General features: G+C 33.2%; 1 protein-coding gene across 1 annotated transcript in view; it reads right to left on the reverse strand.

Moving 5' to 3' along the window:
• Smp_140660 (hypothetical protein) overlaps nucleotides 1-19,835 on the reverse strand; it is a gene marked incomplete at both ends in the record, with an annotated part of 23,782 nt that extends 3,947 nt beyond the window's left edge. Inside the window, 8 exons of the mRNA XM_018795492.1 lie at nucleotides 326-646; nucleotides 6,392-6,697; nucleotides 8,172-8,411; nucleotides 10,577-10,777; nucleotides 14,634-14,852; nucleotides 18,324-18,563; nucleotides 19,163-19,363; nucleotides 19,701-19,835. Coding sequence (XP_018649799.1) covers nucleotides 326-646; nucleotides 6,392-6,697; nucleotides 8,172-8,411; nucleotides 10,577-10,777; nucleotides 14,634-14,852; nucleotides 18,324-18,563; nucleotides 19,163-19,363; nucleotides 19,701-19,835 — 1,863 coding nt within the window. The remainder of the gene's footprint in view (nucleotides 1-325; nucleotides 647-6,391; nucleotides 6,698-8,171; nucleotides 8,412-10,576; nucleotides 10,778-14,633; nucleotides 14,853-18,323; nucleotides 18,564-19,162; nucleotides 19,364-19,700) is intronic.

Raw genomic sequence — 19,835 nt, forward strand, 5'->3', positions numbered from 1 at the left:
CAAGAAGTACATATACTTATAAGAGACTGATCAATTTCAGTCCTAAATATCAATGGGAATATTGAAACAATCAATAAAAAATGAATTCAATCAAATCCAAGTTAGTTGAAATCTCTTTATCTCCACACTTCTCATATAGTGTTTGACGAAATCAAAATCACTTTGATCATCAGTATGGCAACTTCGACCGATGCATAAATATGCCTGGTCCTACGATGTAGCTGACTGACTGACTAATCATCAATAATCTGTGATCAAGAATAAATACAGATCAAACTCAATCAATAAATAGTTCTTAATTATTGTTTAAGTCTATCTAACTAACCTGAGCTTCAGATAAAGCTTTTTGTTCTTTTTGTCTTGTAATTGTAAGTATTTCATTAATATTTCTATTATTTTCACGTTCATCTTCTAATTGTTCTTTAATTTGTTCTAATTCTACTTCAAAATCATCTAATTGTGCACGTAATTGATCATTATCTAATCGTTGTGTATTATTTTCACGTTGTACATTAGCTTTTTCTGTTTCACTTCGAGATAATGCATCACGTATTCTTGATATTTCTGTAGATAGTGTTTCAATTTCTGCACGAGACATTCTAAGTTGTTCATTAGCTTCAACTAGTGAACGTGATGTTGCATTGCTCTATAATATGAAGGAAAATTAGTTTTCTTAAATAAACATTAGATTAAATAAATCATACTTATATTTTGAACTGTTTATGATTAATAAATGATGGCTTAATGAACTAATACGATAACAAGGAAGGGATTGAAATAATGACAATAGTCTCACTTTACTTAATTTCCAGATGATACGCAAATATTTCAGAAAACACAACACCCAACAGTAACTAGATGAAAAAAAACAGGAACTTGGGACGACAATGGAAAACCAGTTCAACTGATTAGATTAATTTGTTTAAATACAGAAATAACTATTCAATAGACTTATATAGACTGTGTTGTAACATGAATAAAACACAGATGAACTTTTATCTCATTGATTAACAGTCTAAAACATTCATATATATTTAATCCAACTCATATCATTTAGGTAAAGCATTACATAAACTCGGACAAAATCCCATTTCTTTTAACTGTAGCTGTATAAAACAATAATGAATCAATGATATTAGTAAGTTAAAGATCTCAATTAGAAACTTTGTGTTCAATTCTCTGTTAATTCTGTTCTTAACTTTCAATATAATCACTATATTATTTGACTCTCTTTTGTGAACTCTAATCCTAACTAAAATTCCATTGTCAATTATTTTAAAACATGTGGCTTTAAAGTGATGTAATAATATTTCTAGGCAATTACATGTACTTATAAGCAAAGATGGATAGTGGCTAGCAGTGAAAACCAGGACTCGAGTTTCGTTCTATTTGGGACTCGTCAGCTGGATGTACCTGCATCTCAGAGTTGATGTTCACTCTGGGACTCGAACCCAATAATTTTTGCTTCAAACGCCATCGCGTTATCCACTCAGCTACTGAGTCCTGATAACAGCTTACTTGTGCAATGGGGTGAAATTTAAATTCACTTAGTATTGTTTGTTCGAAACTTCCCATTGATGTTTAGGACTGCAGTTGGCATATGTGCATATATGCCAATAAGAGACTGATCAACTGCAGTCCTCAACATCAATGGGAAGATTCAAACAAACAATACCAAGTGAATTTAATTACATGTACTCTTCACTTTTTTGAATGTATTTTATCATTGTAACTTTATTCTCTCAATATTCTCATTAGTTTGTTATTGTCTTGAAAGTATGTTTATTCACGATAATTTGCCAGAAAGTTCTACTTAAAACGCCAATATTTCATGTTGTATAGCTTGCAGATCAGTTTGTTGACTGACATCACTGATTTGATACAGCTTTGTATTGTCATTCAATTTATCGTATATCTTAAAAATTATCTTTTATACAACTATATAAAGAATGCGTCTGTTTATAGATCATGTCCCTAAACTATGCTAACACCTTAAGTTTAGGTTTGCCAGCCTAATTGTTGATTTTGTCTTTCTGTTAACAGTGTACTGTATTTTCATGCAACACTAGCGTTCACTAAAAATTACCAGTTTCGGTAATTTCCAGTCATTATTCGATGATCAAAAGTAGTAGTGAATTTTTCTAATATTATTGAATGATAATTAATAGATAAAGTGAAATGACCAGTCTAGGTATCTGGTGATTGAGTCGTGGACCAAGGTAAACATATAGACTGGATATACCATATCTGGATACTTATGTTTGGTTTGAAGTATTTATGTCGTAACAGGTGCAAATATCCACCAATTTTAACATATAACATTGTCGAATTTAATAGTTGAATATATGAATCGGTTAAAGCTAGACAATCATGAGAAACCTGGAAGCGCTAGACGGCCGTTCTATCCAAGTACGAGACTCCTCGGCAGTGCTCATCCACAATCCCTCTCGCGGGATCCAGGACCCAGAACCTTCAGTCTCGCGCGAACGCTCAACTCCTAAACCACTGAGCCAGCATCCGACGGTGTTAATGTCTAACTTCAACTAATCAAGGAAATTGCGCCGCCGTCCACCATTGTCTTCAGTGAGCTACTGCCTCACAACAGATATGGTTGAACTCCACTGGTCACGGCTTCTCACTAGAACTCCAGGAAATAACTCTTGAAGTCAGTCCAGTGCTCCTATGTTTTTTATGGCGGTCTAGCTTTAATCGACTGATGAATTCAACCATTAAATTACTACAATCTCCACAAAACCCTTTTTCTGATAATTATCAAATTCATTAATGCATGCCTTGGTAAAATATCACAATAATTATGGACTTGGAATTGTAGAGCCTATTGATGATGAAGTCATTGAAAACAATTGTTCACTCAAATATCATTTGTTTTTTGAATATTCTATGGGGATTTTTAAATTGTTGTTTATCAATAGATAAGGTTGAGTAACCAAATAAAAATGAATATAAAGTTAAAATTACTTATGTGCAATATTATATGCTACCAAAGAGTAAGAAGGTATGTTATATTATTCAGAGTTTATATAAGATCATAATCAGAAATTATAATCGCTGAATATTTTGAAATAATCAGTGAAGAGTTTTGTGCAGATAAGAGATTTAAAATCCCAAATATGGTCACATAATGCCGTGAATTGATTGAAATTAGACATTAACAACGTTGGATACCAGCTAAGTGGTCTAGAGGCTAAGCATTCATGAACGACACCTTGTATCCTGGATTCATGGTTGTGAATGGGCACTGTTAAGGAGCCTAATACTAGAATTAAACATCCGTCTAGTGCTCTAGTGTAGATTGGTTCGCGATGTAAAATCTATGAAAAGTACTAAAATTATTAAGTGATAAGATCTTGAAGGCTAACACTATATAACTGTATTTGATCAATCCATTCAATAGATGACTGTTACTCAATTGGCTATAATAATATTCATTCCAATGTTCAATATAACTGTAAAAAATAGAAGTATGAAGTTTTGCTTTCAATTCATTTTCTATCTGATATAGTTTGTCATAAATTACAAGGATAAATGAACATTTTTTTATAGATCAGAAGGGGTTTTGTGGACATTTCAGTATTTTTCGAAGTTGAAATCGTGAGTCGATTGAAGCTAGACCACCATGGAAAACCTGGAAGCACTGGACGGCCGTTTCGTCCTATTGTGGGACTCAGCAGTGCGCATCCACGATCCCGCCTCATGAGATTCGAACTCAGGACCTAACTGTCTCGCACCAGAGCACTTAACCATAGTATATATGTATATGTATATATATGTATAAATTATTTACTTACCTGAATTTCTGTTGAATTAAGTGTAGCTCGTAAATGTGATATCTCTCTATCTTTTAAATCCGATCTTTCACGTTCATTGGATAATTCACCTTCTTTATCTTCTAAATCAACTTTACAACTAGTTAATTTATTTTCAGCTGTTTCCCATCTTGTTCTCCAACTTTCAGCTTCTTCATTTGCTGTTCTTAATTGATCCATTAATTTACTACATTCACTATCTCGTTCTGATAATACACGTTCTAAACGTGAAAGTTCATTTAAATATTCCTTCATTCGTTGTTTTAATTCATCTCTTTCATCACCTACATCCTATAAAAGAATGTTTATATAAATCCATATAATTAAGAATGTAATTAAACTATTTTAATCATATAAATATTAGTTATTAAACCGAAAACAATCAAATGATAGTGAGACTATAATTTAAGGATGACTTTTGAGCGACGCTAAAATGACCTTGAGAGTGTCCACTTAGTAACTAGGACTAAATGAGGGTTATAAACCGTCATGAGTAATTAGAATTATGATTTACAGTTGATGGTTAAGATTAGGAATTAGATTTAAGATTTTTCATCACGAACTGACATCAGCTATAATACCAAAACGCTATTTAGCCAGACGGATGAATAAATTTCGCGCCAAAGTCCGAGATCTGTTATCTTATACGTGATTAGTTCGTCCATAAACTATAGTCTCGCCCAAATGATTGCTTTATAAAATTATCCATTACAAGTTGTACTACTATCTAGTAGTTCATACATGTTTTACAAATGTTTTCTTGACGAGTTATGGTAATATTTATTTTAACAAATTTTAAACACCTCCTTACAGCATAAGTTTGCTAATCTATATCACTTAAACATTGAATAATCTCATGCCTATATGACAATCTTTTGAATAGGACTTTATGAGAGAAACCATATAAAGCTTGTGATTTGAGACAATATCGAGGCAGCCCTCATAGGATGCATAAACGTTAACAAGAAACTGATCAATTACAGTTAAAGCTAAACCATCATGGAAAACCTGGAAGCACTGGACGGCCGTTTCGTTTTTGTATAGGACTTCTCATCAATGCGCACCAACGATCCCGCTCGCGTGACTCGAACCCAGGACCTTTAGTCTCGCGTGCGAACGCTTATCCCGTAGACCACTGAGCCAGCATCCAACGGTGTTAATGTCCAACTTGGTGGACTGTGGCGCAATTTTGCGGATTAGTTAAAGTGGTCTAGTTTTAATAGACTCATGACTTCAACTATTAAATAAAAATTATCTTTATTAATAAATCTAATGACAATCATAACTCATTAACCTTATTTAGAACAGTCTAAACGTTGAAGTTATGATCTCCAGATTTTTAGCTTCAATATGTATATCAATGTCGAGACACGTTAAATTAGTTGACAGTTCTGCAAAATGTACAAATGCCTCGTCCTACACCATTCTACAAAGCTTTTTTCTAAAAAAAAGTATTCAACCTGTACATATAAGGAATAACAAGATATTTTCTATCAGAACCTATATACTAACATAGATTGATGAATAAAACGAAAATGCAAATACCTTACGTTTGATGGTAAATTTTAGATAATTTATATCAGTAATGGAAGATAGTAATCATTCCATGAATATTTAAGCAGATACACTAGATTTGAACGAATATTAATACCACAAAATCTCACAGGAAAATACATTCACATTTTAACAGAGTTAATTATGAATATCATTTGAGTTTTCTACCTTCGTAGTAATGACCTTTATTTTCATTATGATTTCATGGAACTGTTTCATTCTTTGTTTATAGATAGATATAGAGTCAACATAATAACACTCAGTCAGATTAAATATGTAGTTATGATAGGTTATTTTTAATAAATATACTTGTATATTTTCCGATTAATAATAAAGTAATCATATCACTCATTGAAAGATTGACCGACAAAATCATGACGTTGCATAATATTTTATTTTATTTAAACACATAAATATTGGTTCAAAGGGGCACCAGATATATACTCCGCACAAATCTTATTTGATTTACGTGAGGGCTGTGATACTGCCCAAGTACCCAAACTGAAGCAGGTGGTTTTCTTAGGGGCCCACACCCGGAGCCTTTGACTTAAAGGTCTAATCCACAAGGCAGTGGAGCATCGTGAGGAGATGCAGTCCTATGGTAGCCGGTGACCAACGATTGATTCATACTCCATTTGTTCCTTCAGGATACTGGAGCCTATATGCACCATTGGTTTGGAATCAGGGTTTCCCAACTCCCCTAGGTGGATTTTCCGTGTCCACCAACCCGGTTAAAGCTCCGGACATTCGCTTTTCTTCCTCTCACTTTCGTGATTAACACCCCCGGCACGAGAAGGCAGTGAGTAGGACTTCCTTGGCAGAGGCTATTTACGCGTGGCCACGTGGGAGCATTTCGATAGGGAGAGCGGACTCTCCCCACTCTCGGCCGTACCAGGACATTTGTATAATAATATGACTGTAAATGGGAAGATTAGTTAAAACATTTTGTAGTATATGTAAAATAACATTTATTTACCTACATTTTGTATATTTGGTTATAAAAAAATTACCTGTAGGTCTGTTTGTAATGTTTGTGATTCTCTTGCCATATGATTTAAATCTTCTCTTAGTCTTGATGTTTCACGTTGTTCCGATTCTAATAGTCGACGTGTTTCGGATAAACTTGTTTGTATTATATTCAACTCATTTCTAGCAGCTGTTAATTCACTATTACGTGTAGATAGAGCTTCTTGTGTACGTGTATTTGTACGTACAGCTTCTTCATGTGCTGATCGTATATCATGAATTTCACGTAGTCTACTTGATAAATCAACTTCAGTATGTGATAATCTTTGAGCTGTTTCCTTTAAATTAATCTAATGTATTAAAATAAAGTCAATCAATTTTCAGGGGAAAAATTATTGTACAACTCAGTTTTGGTTATGACATAATTTAAAGAATCATGCTGTCAGACTATCAGACAAGTAGTCAATCCACAAAATGCCACTACTAATTATGTTTTAATGTTCATCGTATCACAAAGTTCAGGTGTAATGCAAAAGAAATGCATTTATTTTAATGGATGTTAACTAAATGTTGAATATAGATGATAGTGCGAAGACGGCTACTGGTAAACTTAAGGAAGCTTCAAAAAGCTCTGAAAAAGGCGGGGACGTTCCATACAATTATCGTTTGGAAGAAAATTTCAGAATCTCGATATGTAGCTTCCTGATTGAACAAATGCTAAAAACTACTGTATGCGGATTGAATGATTGTAATGATGAGTTCATTTTTACTAAACACTATAAATACCCTAGTGTTTTGTACCATATTTGGCTGGTTAGAATAAGATTTTCTTGCCACTCGTTTTCTGTCTTCTAACTTGCAACGTGGAGGGTCAAGTCGTTAGAAAACTCAATTTGTATGCGGCATAGAAAAACTTCAATTTCTAGATACAACAGATAGCCGCATTGATAATAGTTTTTTGTCGTTTTGCTGACGTATCAGCCAGTCATTACCGAAAATAAGAAGACTGATGAGTACAATAAAGTAGAAGCTTTAACTCTTCTGTCAAGTATAATCATTAACCTCATGTATGATATTTTAAACTAATCATTTCCACTTGAGGAAGGTTGAAATGTTCATTAAAGTAAAATCATGCCCTAAAATATCTGAGATTATGCCATCCTGAAAAGGTAACTTATGAATGGCAAAATATAGTTGAAGTACTTGCTGTTATTCTTGACAGCATATAATAAACGGCTAACTTAAGAAGTGCCAGTCTTAGAAACTCTTAGTGATATGCTTAAAATATATTTCTAAAATAACAGTGCACACTAACATTATACAATTATGATCATCATGAATAGAAACTGAATATTAAATGCATGTTTTGGATATCACAATATCAACCGAACGTCATTATTCAACAATAATGATTAAATGTGGATCTCGTATCTTCTATAGTCCGTTAGTGAAGTAAGATTGAGAACATAACAATGTTTATACTCTCACCACATACTGACATTTCCTTAATCTAGGTTCACACACTATATCTATTGTGTGAATATTAGAAAACACCGACTCGACGCCTGAGCTAAAGTATGTACAGCTGAGTTGATAATGAATAGCTCAACAGGCTCTGTCTGTGCCCTAATTATTTGGCTGTTTTAACTTCTTGCATTCAGTCGAGATTCGAAACTACATATCATTTGTTCCCTTCGAACAGCTAAATAACTTTTAAAATGTGTGACTGAAACACCGAGTACTACTCGTTTTTTTTTGCATACATTTTTTGTAGTTTACGTTCTTTTGATACTCCATCAAGTAATTAAAACGTTTTTAATCTACCTCCAAATTTTGTTTTTCTTCTTCTAACATTTCCATTCTTGATCTCAATTGACTGTAATCATCCCTTTCTACTCGTAATTCTCTTTCTAATTGTACAACACGTGTTTCAGATTTATGCAATTGATCTTCTGCCAAACGTACACGTGAACTCCAATCATTTGCATCTCTTTCAGCTGTTTCTGATCTTCGTCTGCATAATTCTAACTGCTGTTGAAGATCAGCAATTGTATTTCTTTCTGCCTAATTTATAGAAAGAAAACAAATCTGGTAGTGATTGTAAAGGATTTTAAAATAATGATCTATTACATTAAATAATAATTGATGAAATTTTAGCACGTAATAGTAATTTTGAAAATACTATAGTTTTCATCACGGACTGGTAACGAGTGGAGTATTACAGAAGAGTTGGTCCGTTTTATTTTATGACATCCGTAGAACGTATCCACAACCTCATCAGGGATATATATATCCTTAAAGAAATTTGCTCAGTAGCTCAATTATCGACAAATCATGACAGTTAGCATCAATGTATCAGGTCACATAATTGAATACTGTAAGCGTATTATTTCATACACGACAAAAACCAAGCGACGGCGAAATAGATTTTTAATAAAATATTCTTTGAGACAAAGAATATTTATCATCTTCATTGATATTCACTGAATGTCACCATTTTTTAAAAATTTGAATGGGATCTAAAACTTGAGATTCTTAAGATAGACGTTGAAAGTCAAACTAATCACCACGATTACCAACGTAACTTCAAAAAAAGTACAAACTATGAATTATTATGTTGACCAGTTTGTAGTGATCAAAAGGTAAATAAAAAATTGCACAGAATCTTTTCTGAATATTAAACGACTAATGTTCAAGCAATTTATTTAAAATGCACAATATTTTTAAAAATTACCTAGCAAACTATCAGTTGAGATTATATCATTTTGGATTGTGGGTAATAGCGGAATGAAGAACGCACACTTTCTCGTTTGTGGAATTTTTCATGTAGATGAACCTTCATTACAGTATTGATGTTCATACTGAAATTCCTATTAATTACCTTTCTCTCTAAACGATAATCCCCTATCCATTAAATCACTGAGTTAGAGTACCGACTAATTTATCTAAAAGGTTTGATTACTATTATTATTATTAGCCTTATGAGTTTACAACACAAAATATACTAAAACTTGTGACTTCAGGCAATAACAAGACACCCACATATCAAGAGAGAAAGACTAAATTTCAGTTTCACCATGGAAAACCTGGGAGCACTGGATGGCCGTTTCGTCCTATTGTGGGACTCCTCATAAGTGCGCATCCACGATCCCACCTCACGAGCGAGATTCGAACCCAGGACCTATCAGTCTCGCGCGCGAGCACTAGACTGATAGACCGCTGAGCCGGCATCCAACGGTGTTAATGTCTAACTTCAATCAATCCACGAAATTGAGCGACCGTTCACCAATTATCTTCAGTGAGTTGATATCTCCCAACAGACCTGTTTGAACTCCACTGGTTAGTGCTTCTCACTAGAACTCCAGGAAATACCTCATGGAGCCAGTCAATAGTGAGTATATGGTCATTATCAGAAGGGGCTTTTGTGGAGATTTGTTATTAGTTGAAAATTGAACAGTACCATAACAATCTTAATAAACCCAGTCGACAAAGCTTTACATATTCCTTTACAAAAGCTATTATAATGTTTTGTCTTTTATTTGTTGATAGTTTGTGAATGATTACTAATATATAATCATCGAAAGCTTTTTCAAATCTATGATCGAGTATATGAATTCAATCAACTTAAACTGTATAGGATATGAAATCACAGTATAACATTCAGGATCCCTTTCATATGCCGTACAACGTACAGTTACTACTATTTACAAAAAATTATGAGTTCCAGAGTAAACATCAAAGTCCTTCATAATATCTTCAAAATTAATTAAATTCATTTAGTATTGTTTGTTTGAATCTTCCCATTGATGTTTAGGACTGCAACTGGTCAGTCTCTAATTGGCATGTGTGTATACTATGCGTATTGCCTCGACATAGCCTTATTCACAAGTATGGTAAAGAAAGATTGCTAGTGGCTAGTAGTGGAATCCAGTTTGATGCATGTTTCGTCCTATTCAGGACTCGTCAGCTGGATGTACCTACATCTCAGAGTTGATGTTCACTCAGGATTCAGTGACCGAGTGGATGATGCGATGGCGTTTGAAGAGAAAGGTACTGGGTTCGAGTCCCAGAGCAAAACATCAACTCTGAGATGAAAGTACATCCATCTGATGAGTCACGAATAGGAGGAAACGCGCGTCCTGGATTCCACTGCTAGTCACTATCCATCTTTGCTTACCATGCTTCAAAATTAATTGTTTTTAAATAAAAAAAAGAAATGAATATCTTACTCGTAACGCTTCAGCATTACGTTTCACTTCCAAATCTAATTTTTTATTTTCTGCATCAAGTTCAATATTTCGTTCATGAAGACCATTAGAACGTTGAACTAAATCTTCACGTTCTCTTAATGATTGTCTATGCGCTGAACTCATTTCTTCAATACATGATTCTAAATGAACTTTATCTTTATTAGCTAATTCAACTGTAGCCTATAAAATGTGAAATACATGAAGAAAAAGTATTTATTATATTTGTTGATGTTGTGAATGCTTTCAACTTAGTCAACTATAGTTATAATATGAATAGATTATTATGAACTACCTGTACGATAAATTAAGTTACAACTTGGAATATTGAATGATGTTTTTTCACAAAGTTTCATTGAGAGATAAATTTATGTCATATTTTGAGTAACGATTAGATTCTAATGAATCATAGGAGAATAGTCTCGCAGAACTATCTTATTCTAATAATAAACACTATCTTATTAATAAATAACTTTACAATAGATTCATGTAAAGTTTAGTGTGAAGTAGTGAGTAACAGAATTGAAAAGCATCGAAAGTATGAATAGTACTATCGATAACAATAAGTGATCACTACATAAGGTGGTATTTACAGTAAAACTTGTAGATTACTAGTAACCTTGTCTAATAGGTTCCTACTTTTAGAGTTGTAGAAAGATAACTCTTAATTTTGAAAGATCAAGAAGATTGAAATACTGATCAAGATTATGGATATTATCTATACAGTTTTATGAAGAGATGATTATTCATTCGATAATGTCGCGACTTTATATGTATTTATATACTCCATGCAGTCATTTACGTTTTCTATTCAAAATACACAACAATCTAAGTTTAATAGTATAAACATTATATAGACCAGAAATAAATCTTTGGTGACTGTTATATTCTAGTGAAGACATAAGTACGGGTAATTTCTGGGACCAATTGTCGGACGATTATTCTATATATATTCTTATTGTATAACGTTCACAGCCACATTTTGGTTTGATCTTGTAAAATGTTATCTCCTATTTTATGGTGTGATGCGGTCTGTCTGTCTGTTATATAAATCGAGTATGCTTGAAATAAATGTTTCCCATTTTGGAAGCTGTAATTGATGTTCTGAACTCAATTGGAAGGGCTAGGCGGACAAAGGGTCAATAAGAACGCTGGATTACTCATACTGGTCGAACGTCATTGATTTGGCACAGTACTAAGATTGGATAAGTCGTATTTCGATTGGTGGGTGGATCACCTGATGAAAGACGGACATAAAATCACAACAAATTGGCGACGGCCTTTTTGAATTCATAACAGTGACGCATTGTGTAACTGATAAGTGATCATCTTTTAGTTATTCACTGTCCATATGACGTTTGACTGTATGCTTTTTTTTCTACTCACTGATTTGTCGAAAAAGTTTTTTTGGAATTTCTCATAAAATATATGACAACAAGATTTTCTTTTATAGGAAACTCTTCCTTTTTTATAGTTGAAATCATGAACCAATTGAAAACCTGAAAGCACTGGACGGCCGTTTCGTCCTATCATGGGATCGTGGATGCGCACTGCTGAGGAGTCCCGCAATACGACGAAACAGCCGTCTAGTGCTTCCAGGTTTTCTATGGTGGTCTAGCTTCAATTGACTCATGATTTCAACTATGGAAAATACTGAAATCTCTACAAAACCCCTTCTGATGAAACTTTTCGATGAAAAACAAATTATCTAACACATACATACACAAACACAGCAACATCATAAATTACCCCATATATCTCTCATGCAAGTTATCTTTGGATAACGAAACATTGAAAAAAAGAGAACAGTGTGTATAGATACAGACATTTGTCGAACATAATAAAAGCTAATATACTGTGCATAAATCATATCAGTAGTGACGAAGCAGGGTGTTTTTATACATAAAATGTTTAGTATAAATAAAGTGCATTATTTAATTATGGTGCAACATCAAATATATCAAATTTGAATTAGTTTTATAGTGCTTGACTAGAACACAAAAGCTGTAACATTAGATTAAGACATACGATAACTGCAATAATAGACATGTAAATTATGTATATATATATATATATTGTTAACTTGCCATTTATGTCAATGAAGTTGGACTAACGTTAGGATTTGTTACTGAGCGATTAGGAAAAGTTAGTAAGAAACCCTAGACCTAGGTATCGTGTTAATTTTTAATCATCAACAAGTTATTCCTGTAATCTTGAAGGGGCTGATTCACCCTCGCGGATTAGAATAAGGATCACGTATTTTCAGAAACTGAAACTTTATTACTGAGATATTTGCAGAATGACTTTTCTCCTTCAACACCGAGATATTTACATTATCCACGATGTAACTTGATTAATACAGTTAGAGAAACATGACATTATACACTTCTCAAAGACTGTTTAATGTGCGGTTTTGTAAACAATAATTATAAAGAAGGGAATAATACGAAGCTGTTGGGAAATATTTCTCCTGAATTCAATGAGCTCAAGAAAATGTTAATGATCATATCAGTTTCTATATATTACAATAGTTTTAAACAGAGATGTATAAGAGTATAATTAATAACAGTTACTTATCTAATGAATTTATGGGAAACGTTAGAAAAAAACTTGAAAATCCACAAATTTGTCTCGCGCGTGAGACCGATAGATCCTGGGTTCGAATCACGCGGGCGGGATCGTGGATGTTCACTGCTGAGAAGTCCAACGCTAGGACGAAATGGCCGTCCAGTGCTACCAGGTTTTCTATAGTGGTCTAACAATAATTGACTCATGCATTTAACTAGTAAATTACTAAAATCTCCACAAAACCCCCTCTGTAAATAGTAAAGAGTAATAATTCATGCTGTCGTTTTACAAATCTTATTAAAGGGAATGATCTGTATATAAAAAGATGCCCTCTCTGGTTGAAATTATTTATGAATCAATTGTCATTTGTGTTATCATTATTCGATTAGTAATTGTATATCGTTTAGTCCTAAGTATCAGTACATACATCGTGAAAATCATCAAACTGCATCATTAGGCAAGCCTTAACTTGAAATCCTGAAAGCAAAAGGAAAGGAGGTAGACCAAAGAACACATTGCTCAAGGAATTGGAGACAGACATAAGGAAATAAGTAGCAATTAGGAACAACAGGAAAGGATTACCTAGGACAGAGTTGGCTGGAGAACCTTTGTCGGAGGCCTATGATCTACTAGGAGTAACAGGCGTAAGTTAGTGTCAACAAATTGAATCTACAACTTTACAATTAGTGATGAACCTTGTTGGATCAAAAGTTGCATCACTTTGAACCATGGTTACATACTCTACCATTGAACAATTCAGGCGTATACTGACCTTCTGTATGACTGAAATATTTACTCTAATAAGACATTTAGTGGTGACTATTGTCATTTTCTTATTATTGACAGATCTTTGTCGACAAACTTTCTATACATATGACACAATAATCGTTGGTATTCTTTGGGAAATTGAATCAATTTAAACATATGATTATTCGATCAACCCTAAACAGTGATAGGTTATATGGGCAGATGTCTGGAAAAGTTGACATACAATTCCAAAGGTCATTTAACCAGATTACCTAGCAAACATTCAGCTATAAGGCGTTAAGTCATAACATAGAGGCTTATTTCCTTAAAGTATGTCCCGAACTTAATATAAAATTGATTGCAAAGTTTTCTAGCCGTTTACAAACCCTATGAAACTGCATGACAAATTAATCAAGAAACTCGAATTCAACAGAGATACTTCATAAAAGTTTGTGTCGGGAAATGTTTCAATGTCATAAATAAATTTTGTCAACAGGAAAAATGATCTTAGTAGTTCACTTTGCCGTGTTACAGATTCAATAACCAAACTTATCATGTCTCAACATGACCAGGCGATGAGTGTGTAAACTTATAAGCTATCATATAAGATTACATGGACCTGTAGTCTTTTCATTATTGAAATGAGGTTCATGGCACAAAAAAATTCTGATCTCTACAAAGACAAATATTTTACAGATAACAAACAAAAAGTACAGTCACACACTCTTAATGATTCATTATCAGCTGTTAACTTTTCATTAGTTTCTGACATCCATTTATTTTCATCTTTTTGAGTAGATAATTGTTGTTCTAATTGATCTATATGTGATCTTAATTCTTCTATTTGTTGTTCTAACCAATTAGCTCTTCGATCAATTGAATTTTTATTATGAATAGCTGTATCTATACGTTGTTGTAACTTTTCATTCGCTTCACGTTCAAGCTTTAAATATAAGAGAACAAAAAAAATTAAAAGTTTTCATTGTAAAAACATAGAATGGAATGTAAGCAAAGATGGATATATATATATATATATATATATATATATTCCCAGGTCAGGTCACATCAAAGCATCTCGAGACACAAAAAACGTTATTTAAACCCATGATTAGTAAGGTTTGTTAGGATTGATATTAGTTTAACATTGATATGGTGACCTACCTATTAATAGTACGTGGCATGGTTTCAAGTCAAGGATTCTTATCATTTGAATAAATACGGTAATCATAAAAGTATCGATTTATGATTGATTAAATATACATAAGCAGAGCTTTTTATCATAAAATGAATTAATATATAATAAACAGTGTCCTGATTTCACAAAATACAATCTCAGATGAGTTCTTCGAAGTGATGTAATTATTTGCTTTGATCCGTCATAAGTGGAAAGAAAATTAACTACAATTCACTACATCCATAAATATTTAACCAGATTTGTGTTTGGAAGACACCTAAGTAAGTTTCATTAACAGCTTACTGTAGTACAGTGACATCAAACGTTTGGTTTTACACTGCGAGACAGATAGCTATTCGAACACTGGTCACATAAGTCCTGACCCAGTATCGATAGTCAGTCTTATATATATCGTCTAAGATCGTTCTTTCAATTTCAAAGTAATATATTTATAGCAACACCTTTAGAAAACTCATCTCAATAATTGAAAGCGTGAGTCAATTGAAACTAGACCACCATGGGAAACTTGGAATCACTGGAAGGCCGTTTCGTCCTATTATGGGACTCCCCAGCAGTGTGGATCCACGATCCCGAACTCGCTAAATTCGAACCCAGGACCTACCACTCTCGAGCCAGAGCACTTAACCGATTGTCCACTGAGCCGGCATCCAACGGTGCTAATGTCTAACTTCAACTGATTCACGAGCAACCGTTCACCAATTGTCTTCAGTGAGTTCCTATCTCATAACAGACGTGGTTTGAACTCCACTGGTCACTGCTTCTAAATAGAACTCCTGGATTTACCTCTCGAAGTCAATCACTAGTGAGCATATGATCATTATCAGAAGGGGTCTTGTGGAGATTTAGTATTTGCATAGTGGATGCGCACTGCTGAGGAGTCCCATAGTAGGACGAAACGGCCGTCCAGTGCTTCCAGGTTTTCCATGGTGGTCTAGCTTCAATTGACTCACGCTTTCAACTATGCAAATACTAAATCTCCAAAATGATAATACCGATGAAGAGTGGATCCATCAAAAAAAAACCAGGGACAACAGTTCTGTTCGGTTATATTGCAATAAACTATATAAACTCAAAAAACTGTAGTAATTACTTGATATTTAGTTGATTGATCAGAATAATCTTTTTCTAATTGTCTAAGTTGTTTTTCAAGACTCTCTTTTATATCATTCAAATCATTCACTTGTCTAGATAAACGATCACGTTCGGATAAATTAATTTGAGCTCTTTTTTCAATTTGACGTTGATGTTTTATCAAATCATCACGTTCACATGTTAAATTATCATATTCGCACTATATTACAAAACAATAAAGATTTTACCAAAATTATATTTTGCATGTTCATGAGAAAATAAGTGTAATTACACTATAGTTAGGAAAACATATAACGAAGGTGTTATATCCTAGCGAAGACATAAGTACGGATAACTCCCAGGACCTATTAATGGACGATTATTCTATATATATTCTTATTGTTTAACTATTGAGTAATTAGATTATGTATATTTATATTCATCTCATTATAAGCTTCATTTTGACTTATGAATTATTATTATATGGATTACTGCCTCTAAATTATACTCAGTTTATTGATTATTGTCTCTCACTTTCACAGCCGTATTTTGGCTTGATCTTGTACAAATATTATTTTCTATTTTATGGTATGACGAGGTCTGTCTGTCTGGTGTATAAACCAAGTATGTTCGCATAGTGGAAGCTGTAATCGGTGTTCTGGACTCAATTGTAAGGGCTGAGCGGACAAGGGACTAATAAGGACGCTATACTACTCATACTGGTCGAGCGTCATTGATTTGTCACAGTGCTAAGATTGGATAAGTCGTATTTCGATTGGTGGATAATTCACGTGATAGAGGCCGGACATAACATCAATACCAAATCGGATACGTCCTATTTTTTATAAAGTCATAACAGAAGGAATACTTGTAGCTTCCAAAACAAATAATTCCTAAAAATATATCTCCAGTTGAAACTACGTAGTTAATATTACAGTGGTCGAATGCTCATAATGCAAAAATAGATAATTATGACCGGACCAAGGTTACAATTAGTAAATAACTTTATAATACGTATAAAGTAATATTATAAAAGGTTTGTGGACATTTTTTCGAGTGATTGTCTAGTTAAAGTCACGCTGTGTCTGAAAATCCAAAAAAACAACCTGAATGAGTGAAGGAATAAATGATTTGAATAATCAACGATTCACTATTATAGCGTCTAGTACCATGCCAAACCCATTTGGGTTATTCTAGCTTCCGGATAGACTGACTCAATCTCCAATTCGATACCGTCAGCAAAGCCAGTACAGAGCGACATGAGCATGCTCAAATCATATAACTTTGTCGGTACTTTATCCTTGTGTTGACTCTTCTCATTATTCTATTTGATGGATCATTCCATCTAGATTATAATAGCCATCATATTCTAATTATCACATTAGTGTCATATTGAAACTAAACAGGGAATTATTATTTCTGCTCTTATTAACATTACATTATGACATTTAAACAATCATATCACTGAGGCATCAAATTATAATATTATAAACATTACATTCATGTTATGACACCAACAAAGCTCGAACCTATGTTTCTTGTTGGTACACACATATAAATGTATTTATTTTGAGTTATCTAGTAATCGTTGAGGAATCCTAACATATGTTATTGAATATCATAGTTGGGTAGGTCATTCAAGATTTCCAAAATATTAATTACATTCAAGATATTTATTTTTTATTGTGTGGGGTGTGGGGGTGCTAAGGAGAACTCAGGTTGTGTAATTCTTTTGTTTTTATATGTTAGTCCATTCTTTAAAATATAACTCCAATGATATTTTTTAAATTCATATTTCCTTAGTGACCTTCGCTGTTATTTGAAGTTCGATTATACCATGGGAATTTATAAAATACTGGTATTTAAGTCAGTCAAGAATAAGTAGACTTGTTGATACATATTCAACTTGTGTAACGATGACAGTTGGGTCACTTAATTATATAGCGTAGGTGATTAGTCAGCGGAAATGTAAAAGCACTATAAAATATCAAAGATTCTAAAGTCAGCCAATCACTAATCGAGCCATTACAGTGAACGAAGTGATCAATCTAATATTCACTAATTTTTTTTCCGGTTGAGACTTAAAATGTAGTTTGACCAGTCATTAAAATTTCCTGAAGAATAAACTGACAGCAAACTTTAACTCACTTGTAATTTAACTTTTTCTTCTTCGATATTTTGTAGTTGACTACGTAAGAGTGAACATTCATCTCTTTCTTTACGTAATTTCATATCATACTCATCAACTCTTTCATGTAGCCGTCTACAATCCATCTCCATAACACGTGTTCTTTCATTCATTTGAGATATTTGTAATTCACGTTCTTCTAAACGATTATTTTGTAATTCTGCTTCTTGTTTGAGTTGAACTGATTCTTCATTTACTTTCTTAGTAATAACGAAAAGTATAAAGGGATATAAAATTGGTTTTAAATAATAAACATATCATTTTTATTCCGTTTACAATCACTGATAAAACAATAAAAATTTATTTGTCAGTTGTTACCAGAGTGAATGACCACTGGGCAATTGATAATTTCGTGTTTGTCTAGTCCGTCAGTGTTGTTGAGCTTAATCACTGATGAGCGATCAATCATCTCTATCCTATTACAGTGATGCTCCAGATTGTAAATCTAAATAACTCAGGTCTTAATCCTATAAGGAGCATCATTCCCCTCAAGGTACCAGGTACCCTCTGCTGCCAATTCTCATCACCATATTAAACTTATTATATGACTAGGAGTAAGTTTCAGAACACATATTTCGTCCTATTTCGGACCTGTCAGTTGGATATGTATGAATCCTAGTACCGGTGTTTACACTGAGACCCAGACCCAGTATGTTTTGCATTATTTACTAAGCTACCGAATCCAGAGAGCCAATCACTTGTTCAAGTGTATAATTGATAACAGACATTGATTAATTTTAACCCTGAATATCAACGGCTGGAAGTTGAAAACCTTTCCTATCAATAAATAGAAACTTACTTTAAGTAATTCTTGTCGTTCAGCTAAACTATCTTCTAACTGTTGTTGACGTTGTTGTAATTCATCTATACGTAATCTATGCATAGATACACGTTTGATTACTTCATCTCGTTCTTCTGCAACTTGATTTAAACTATTTTCTAAATGATCCAATTGATTAGTTAAACGTAATTTATCCACATGAGCAGTTTCTGTAGAATTCTAAAATGAAGAAGTTGAATTTTTCGCTCGAAACAACAGCAACAACCAAAAAATAATCTAATTGTCATAAAAATAGATATCCGTAACCGTATTATGTAAACTGTAAAGATATTACTGATTTGTTTCTACATTATATGTTATACACGATAAAGTGCGATGAAAAAGTACACAGTAACAATAACAATGATAACAACATAGAGTGGAACAAAATTTGTGCATATTGAAATTGGCATTTGTGTATCACGCTTCATGTGCATAAGTGTAGGATTATGTGTAGGAATATTAAAATTATACAAAGCATCAACAGTAAATTAATAATTTTCAGTATTATACATACTTTATATTTTGTAATTAAACTATCACGTTCAGCAGTTACTCTGGATAAATCAACTAAAGCACGATCTCGCTCTGATTCAACACGTCCTAGAACAGTTTGTGTAGTTTGTGTATTTCGATCACCAGTTTCATGCAT

Source organism: Schistosoma mansoni, chromosome 2, assembly GCF_000237925.1.
Source record: "Schistosoma mansoni strain Puerto Rico chromosome 2, complete genome".
Lineage (NCBI taxonomy): Eukaryota > Metazoa > Platyhelminthes > Trematoda > Strigeidida > Schistosomatidae > Schistosoma > Schistosoma mansoni.